The sequence below is a fragment of the Tyto alba genome, unplaced genomic scaffold (assembly GCF_018691265.1).
Source record: "Tyto alba isolate M040663 unplaced genomic scaffold, T.alba_DEE_v4.0 Super-Scaffold_14, whole genome shotgun sequence".
NCBI lineage: Eukaryota > Metazoa > Chordata > Aves > Strigiformes > Tytonidae > Tyto > Tyto alba.
In genome coordinates, this window is record NW_024881276.1 from 21575114 (window position 1) to 21583600 (window position 8487).

Sequence of the window (8487 nt, forward strand, 5' to 3'; positions counted from 1 at the left end):
TGAGATATGCCTGCGATGACACCTAGAAACCATAGAGAGATTAAGAATTTATGCACTGGATTGTGCTCTCTGAAATGAGCTTTGGCCAACAGGATGGTAGTGTAAGAAACATACTTGAGGGACATGAGTTTCCCAGGGCTCTAAACCAAAGAATTGGTCAGCATTTTCAGGTTTCTTGTGGCAAGACCAGAGGTTCCAAGGCAAACTCAGTTTTCCATATAATAGTTCAGAAGACCAAGATAATCTTAGAAAAAAAGGAAGAAAGGGAAAAAGTGAGAATACAAATGCAGAAGCAAGTCCGGTATCTCAGCACTCAAAAAACTGGGACTATAAAATAAAACAAAAAAAAAATTCATAAGTGGATAAAAGTTGAGATGGGGCATTTGAGAGACAATGGAAGCAAAGGGAAATGAATGCAACTTCTAGCAGCTTGTTTCTTTGCAGGGATCCTTTCATGTCGATTCCTCTGGTTTTTCAAAGGAGCTGCAGGGACCTGCTGCACAATAGGATAAGGGGCTTCCTCCCGTCTGAAGAGCAGAGGCAGCAAGTGATCAAGCAAATGCAGAGAGCAAGGGGGGATGGAGAGTGCTCATTTGTGGTTCACAGATTGGGAGCCTCTAACCTGATTTAAATGCAGAGGACTGTAGTTATGACTGTAATGAAAGAGCACCGGCAGGAAAATTCAGCAACTTAATACAGTATCGCCTCTTCCTGGCTACAGGAGGGACAGTGCTCTTGTGGTTAAATGTGGAAGTCTACACACCTTGGAAAGTACATGTCTTTATATGTGTTCAAAGCATTTCTAAGATATTTATTATAGCTCTGCTATGTCCTAGTAATAGCTGGAAATGCTGTATAAAATGTGTATGCAATGGCTCAATATGCATGCCAGTATTTTTTAAATATAGAAGTTTAATATAGAAATTTAATATTATGCTACTATAGCCACTTAAATGCATAAACCAGCATATGGTCAGAGCCACGAATTAATAAGTGGGCCAAAGATCAGAAAGATGCATTCATGTGTAAACTGTCATTCCTCTTACGAGTGAGTTGAGTAAATCAAATCATTGTCACATGCCTGCAAATGCTACAAAGCTTAGACACACTGATTGTTAAAGTTACAGCCTGTGTAAAACAGAAGAATCACTAATTAAAGGTAGCTGGGGAGGTCTGCTACAGCTGAAGGGGGAAAGAAAAGCCCATGGCTTCCTATTTATCCAGGCTGCAGCATCTTTCCCCTTGTAAACCTGCTACAAGCAGCAGTTTGTGATCAGGAACAGCAGTGGCTGTAATCTGGGTGCTTGTGATGGGAAATAATAGGTACCTTGTGGCACAAGCATTTTTAAAAAAATAAAAAAAAGTAAACTTGAATGTACATACATTGACATTGTAGGATGAGGGAGGAACTGATTCGGGTCTGGGCCAGAATTTGCTCAGTAATGCAGAGAAGTAACTTCTGAGCCTAGCTGAAGAAGGTGAGAAAAGACTGAAAGTTACCACAAGCACAGAAAAATGATAATGGGGCAGGACCACCCAGAGGTACATAGTCCATTCTGCCTCTCAAAGCACAGAGAAATACATACCATTCTCCAAAATGGAAATCTCATTCTCCAAAACAGAACTGAGCTGAAGAAACATCGCACAGGTCAGCAGTGGGAGCGTCAGAGCGTCTCCAGTGAACCCACAGAATGTGGTAGGGTTTCAGCAACACTCTCCAAACTGCCAAATTGATAAAATCATCCTCCCAGTGACTGGAAAATTTAAGCGTGGAAATCCAAAGACCAGCCAGACACTGCTAGCACCTTCATTGTCGCCAGCCCGTGGACTCTGGGAGAGTGTGTGAGCACTCCAGTTACCAAATAAGTTTCCTGCTTGAACACTCATCTAGAGAAGTTTAGTAGAAAAGGCAACAAAATAGCAAAAATGTCTTAGTGGTATCAAGTGAGATTTTCAAAGCTGAGGAGGGTTTTCAGCACCCAAACCTCATTTGGCAACTGCAAATACAGCCCCTGAACCCTAGTAGCTTGGGTTTTTATTGGAGGTTTGTCGGGAGGTGTTACCTGTGTCCCATGTCTAGTTATAAACAAATGTCATCCTTGGTATTTGGTGCCAAAGTCGGGGGGTTGTGTGTGGGGGACAGTGGGGGTTCAGCCTGCTTTTAAAGGTGACTCTGTGCCCATTTGAGATGCCCAGAACAGTTCTGTTGGACACTGAAACAGGAGAGGGAGCAAGTTTCTGGCAAATGAAACGTGGCCTGACCAGGAGTGTGACATCTTCGAGGCAGAAGACAGTTTATCTGGATTTGAAGTGCCCTGTCTTGGTCTTGCTCTGGGCTGATGCCAACCCAAACCAAGCATCAGGCTGCTAGAGAAGGTGTAATATTTTGATGATGATCGTGTTAACAGGGAGCACTGACGGTCTTGGGGAAAGGACACGCCAATCCCAAGCGTGAAATAGAAGGAGCCAGTTTGGATGAGCCGCCAGCCAGGCGTTACCTCCACATGCTCTGCGGGGGCCTGAGGGAACTCCGCGGCCGCCAAAAGGTTGTGATCCCCCTCCGTGGGCACTGCTCCCTTGCGAGGCACTCTGCCCACGGCCGCAGGGGACAGGCAGAGGTGGTGGCCCGCGGGGGCTGCCCTTGCGCGGGGCCAGGTCCCGGGAAGGCTCCTCCATCTGCAGAGACGGCCCTCCCGCCTCCCCCCCGGAGCCAGGGATGAGCTGTAACTATCTAGATATGCTCATGAGTTAATTAATTGACCAACTCAAATAAGAAAAGAGAGGTTGAATTATTTATAGTATATTAATGCTGTTGGCATATGCAGGAAACGCCAGCCAACTGCGATAGGCAAAATGTTGAAATGACTGAGTGCTTATTGACGATTGGAAGCCAGGGATCTGTTTTCAATAATCTGAGTGACAGCCAAGGGAATAGTGAAAGACTTTATTTATTTATTTATTTATTTACTTCCAGATTTATAACTCTAGTTTCTCCAGTGCTGCCTCATTTGTAAAGAAAGCGTAATCACTCTGGGGCATTAGGAAGCTTTTCCCCATCATGCTGTTAACAAAGTTAAAGGGGGTCACCAGCTCTCGGTTCTGGTGGGTGGTGGCGTGGGACCCAGGCAGAACTTGCAAGTGAAACGCAGCCGGTAGCATGCTGATACCCCCACCAGTTTACCCATCCATGTCTGACTCGGGCAGGCAATGACAACGGGATTGAAAAGCAGCAAAAAGGCATGATGCTTATCAAATCAATAAGCTCTGAAAAAAATCAAGAGGAAGATCTGACAAAGAAAAATGTGAGACTTTAATGCTGCTTTTCTGATTAGAGCGGTCCTGAAAATAGGGCATAAATACGTTGCACATAATAACTCCAGAACATGAAATCTTTGCTTACCGCGGCCTCTCCTCTGCTCTCTGCTCATTTAATTTAACTTAAATTCTATTCTACTTCTATTCTTGTCCGAAACAGTTGATTGGGATGCTGCTGGCATGCTGTCTGTCCCGGTTTATTACTGCTAACCAGTACGAGATGGTGTAAGAAGGTGAGCTTTCCCCACTTTTCCGCCACTTTCCCCACTTTTCTGTGCTGTACATTATATAAGCTTCGGTATATAATGACATGGCTGTGCTGCTTCTGCTGAAAATAGCGGGCAAGTTTTAGTTGCTCAGCATGTTCATCGAGAATTAAGTCTTTCCATGTGATTCTTTGCTTTGGGATTTTCATTCCAATGTTCTGTTTGGTGGGGAAAAAAAAGCCGGAAAATACACTGCTGAATATTTTGTCATTTTGGTTTTCCTCTTGAAAAGGGAGGGCAAAATATCCACCATGAACACTCTTGGCAACCAAAGCAACCCACTTCTTTTCTTTTATCCTCCCCAACCCAGTCTTTCAGAAGCACGAAGTCCAGAGCCTGGCTCAAGATCAGGAGCTGCAGAATTGGAGAAAGACTGAAACGAATGTTAGAGCACCCACTGTCTCTCGCTCACACGCACGCACACCCACACCCTCACGAGCAAGCACGTGCGCGCGCACACTCGCACCCCACCTCCCGAACTCTGTCCCATGCGTAGTGTACCATTCTGTGAAGTACCACGGTGCCACCGAGAGCAGCCAGGTCCCCTCGGCCTCCGGACCCTGACCCCATCCCCGCAGCTCAGCGTAGGACGGCACCGTATGTCTGTTCTTGGTCACACAGTAGTTGCATCGTAAGTTAACAAAGGTAATTCATTAACAGCATTGATCGGGCTGTGCATGTAGTGACTGGAGGGCATAATTAGCCTTTCACCATGGTTAATAAGTGTTGCACACGTTCATATAAACCGGTATATGAAATATATATTCTTTTGGCTTTCTCTTAATTTCTTGTTTTGTTTCTTGCTTTACTAAGGTTTTCATCCTTTCCCCCTTCCCTGCGCCTGCCCCCCTTCCCCAAAAACAAAGGAATCAGTAACATAACATAAAGATACTTGAAAACGATGTTAAAATGTTGTGCTTGAAGGGAACCGTTATTCCTGATGTTCTTCTACATCTTTGATTCTTACTCAGTGTTGTATGCCTAGTGCGTATCCCGGTAGGCTTTGTCTAGTGCATTTTGCCTCTGAACCTGATCCTGTGTAATACTGTTATTAAGCTGTGCTGTTGCTTACTGTGAAGGCAGGAATTTTGCTTCCTTTATTTTTATTAGGTAGTTATGAACTAATTGAACTGTGCTGTACTGCGGCCTTCATACTTTTTTCCTGTTCTTTCTTTTTCTTTCTTTTTGCATTGAGGTTGCAGCCACCAAATACATTGCTGAATCAAAACGAAATAAAAACTCACACACACAAAAAAAAAATCACAAAAAAAAACAGTCATATGAAATATTTTTGGGGGAAAGCAAAAGTTTAAAACCTTTTTAAAAAAATAGGACTTTTTTAATAATGCCTCTGTCTAGCATGCCAATGAGAATGCATTGATATTGTGAGTATTTGTGATATACGTATTAATAAATGGAACCATTACAGATTTCTAGCCGCTTCATTTTCATTCTTTAGTCGTAACAAAACTCTTTTGAAGGGGGGGAAGTGAACGTGAAACACAAGTGCACAGCTTGGAGTGACATGTCTTTATGCATATTTTAACAACAAACTTGCTTGTGACAGAAAAATGTTATTACCCTGGGAGAAAAAGAGAAAGAGCTGGAATTGTTTCAAAACTCCTAGAAAAACCTTCCACAGCTGGCTTCACCATGTGACAAATGCATACCCTCTGCTTAGCAATTTTTCTTCTTGTGACTGATAACGATCTGCAGTGTTTAATTATCCCATCCTTAGTGCTGTGCGTGATTTTGGCATTAAGCATTTCTCTCTGATTTTGGTGAGGGTGGGGAGAAGAGGGATTTAGGGCTGAGGGGGGTGGGTAATAGCCATCTTCGCTGCATTTGTGGAAAGGCAGGCACTTGTCTCTTTCTCATTTGAATATGTGAGGTGTTGAAAGCCCATGGAAGTTTAAACCTGGAAGTTTTGGACCGAGCCCTTACACTGGTGATGTGGACAGAGGAGACCTGGGGAGGGAAGCCCCGTAGCCTTCCAGCCGTGGAGGAGCCGCTCAGCACCTGTGTCCACACAGCCCATACAGCTGCTAGACTCCCAGCCCGTCCTCCGTCTGTCTGTCCATCCATCCGTCAGTGCCACCCACCCAGTTACTGCAACTGGGGGACCGGTGAGCCTGGGAGTGGCGCTGGCGCGGTCAGTGCGCTCTCACCCTCAACTATAAAAGGGCTTGCGGCCGCACGGGCAAAAACCTGTCGGAATAGACCAAGGTGACACGTCTTAATAACGCCGGTGGCATCTTTGGCTTTATTCAGGGAGCACTTCCAGAGCAGGGAAGAGAAAGAGATATTTGTAAATAAGAGAAGAGGAAGCTGGTCCACAAATTTAAATTCTGCCCTCAATAAAGCATCTGCCGTGAGGGAGCGGGCCATCTTTAAACGTGGAGAACGCCAGCGCAGGCCCTGCACGAATGCTGGGCAGTTTGTGTGTACTTTGCCGGGGACAAACCCGCTTGGCGCAGGTCGCAGAACTCACATTTGCAGTCCTTTCCAAGGGCTTAAAAACAGTCGCAGCCACTCGCTCGGTTGCTGGGGCTACGCGATGCTGGAGCGATGCCTTTTTCCCGCAGGCGCAGGAAGTTCACAGGGGGGATGTTTTTCCACACCAGAGAGAACTGGGCCACCAGCTGCCCCAGTTTCCCTCCCCTATTCATCCCCAGGCGGGTGTCCCCTGCCCCACGGAGGGGCGGGAGGGGGGCGAGGCTGCTGCCTCCTCCCTCAGGAGACACCACGACCTTCCAGAGTGGAAAAGCACCAGCCTCTCCTCAGTTTTCTTTCCTTTTTATTTTTTTCCTTTTCCTGAAAGAAAGAGTTGTTTATGCCAAGAGCTGTTTCTTTTGAAGATGCTGATGTTGGGTGACAGGTCAGCAGGCCCCCCCCAGACTGCTCCAGCTTGCCCATCCCCATTCAGTTAAAGCATGTGCTCAGCTTTAAGGCTCAAGTGTTGAATTAAGTCCATTCAGCAAAGCCCTTTGGTGCATGCTCAATTGTTTGAGCCCAGCAGCACTGCTGGGGTGGGGTGTTAACTGGGCTCTCGGCAGCTTCCATGGAGAGGATCAGGCTGGTGAAGGACCCACACAGGGCTTCCCTGGCAAAATCCCCCTAGTTGGGGTTGGGGCCACGCAGCAGCTCGGTGGGGAGGGTTGTGCTAGCTGGCACCGTGGCATCCCTGGCCCTGGGCACAGCATCCCCGCGGTCCCATGCCTCTCTCCTGGAGGGAGAAGCGAGGCAGTGGAAAGGAAGCAAAGCCGGAGCTGCTGAGTATGGGTTAATATCAGCCAGGCACAGATGTGGGGGATTTTCCCTCCAGAGGTGAAGCTGCCACAAGGTAACAGGGGGGCTTTGCCTCTGGGGCTGACGTCCACCCTCGGGCATGAGCTGAACCAGCAGCGGAGGGGGCCAGCTCCTGCTGCACTGGGCTGGCTCCTGCTGCCCAATCCCTCCCCGAGCATACTGCATTCACTCTGCAGTCACCGTTGCCAAGCTGGGCAAAAGAAGGGTGGGCAGATTTGGGAATCAAAGCAGGTGATGGGGTGACTGGATGAGTCCCAGGATGGGGGGGAGGAGCAGGGTATGGCTGGAGGACGAGGAGCATGGAGATAGAGCAGGACCGTGGGAGGAGGAAGATGGGGCATTGAAACCACCTTGTTTTGGTCCTGGTGAGCTGCTAGCTTGGTTTGGCTGCAAGTTGGATCAGCAGCCTTAGCTGGCACATGCATGCCGTCCTGAGCTGCCTCCCAGGGCTTGCTTCTGAGGAGGGCACCCCTGAGCACTGCCAAGAGGCTAATACGTTGCTGTGATGGTGATTTTTCACAGTAGGGTCACACTGCTTCTCTGGGAGCAGGCGGCTGTGCTGGAGGGCCTTGCTGGCAGCTGCCTTCCTCGGGCGAGCATCGCTGCGGAGGAGACTGGCTTTGCAGGACTGCTTGAGGGCCTTCAGCCTGCTGCTCCTCGGATGACCCAAGGCAGGGGCTAAAACAATTTTGTGCTCTGTGGCTCTTCCTCTTGACTTTAACGGCTCATTACCATTTAAGGTAATTTTAAGATTAGCAGATTAATTTGCTGCCAGCCAAACCCCAGGCGTAAAATACCTGTCATCCCACTGGGGGGGGCAGGTTTGATTGGGATGTGTCAGACTTCTACCAGGGCTGAGTTAGGGCTGCTTCAGTATGAATTTGTATAATAAAAATAGGAATCTTCACGATTTGACATACAAATGACACTTCTGTTTTTTTGTAAGTAAAAGCACTTTGCTCCCTAAACATGTAAAATCTGGCCAACTTTCTGCAAGCTGCTTTTACCAGCTTGGCCTAATTTTGAAGAAAAAAGCTGTTGCTTTTGCCTTTTGCTTGTCATTGCACCTGTTCCTGTTGCAGCCAGGAAATGATTTATTCAAAGGATGTTTCATTTTTGTCCGGCGTGACCGGAGATATTTGGTACGTGCGAGCTCATTAAAAGCAAGCCGTGCTGAGGCAGCAGCTCCTCAAGCTCTGGAGTCTGTTCTGCTCCGTGGTAACTGCAGTGTGGCTATTTTTGGTTTCTGCTGAAGCTATCTATAGGTGACACCAAGTACTAATTTTAGATCGTGGTCCTTCTGTGTAATCCGTGTAATCAATAAATGGAGTGTGTATATATACACACACACATATAGAACATCCCTGGTGCACTATACAACAGTGTAACTCCTAATGTGACGTACATTCCTAACTCAACTACTGAATCATCAGAATGCTATTTTTTATTCACCGTACTCATATAACACAGCATCTTGGCCAAGACTTTCAGAAGCGGTAGATTTTGGGCAACCCCCAGGAGGTATTTCCAAAATGCTCTAGCTTTCAGAAAGTGCCAAGCGACCTACCTTTTGAGAATCCAGCCCTTTCAAAACCTC

At 47.0% G+C, this 8487-nt stretch overlaps 1 protein-coding gene across 1 annotated transcript in view; it reads left to right on the forward strand.

The window, feature by feature from the left end:
• Window positions 1–5011, forward strand: part of TSPAN7 (tetraspanin 7) — a 102753-nt gene extending 97742 nt beyond the window's left edge. The window contains exons 7-8 of the mRNA XM_042788477.1: window positions 3476–3548; window positions 3892–5011. Of these exons, the coding sequence (XP_042644411.1) occupies window positions 3476–3544 (69 nt within the window). The 3' untranslated portion in view covers window positions 3545–3548; window positions 3892–5011. The remainder of the gene's footprint in view (window positions 1–3475; window positions 3549–3891) is intronic.
• The last annotated feature ends 3476 nt before the right edge of the window (window positions 5012–8487 follow it).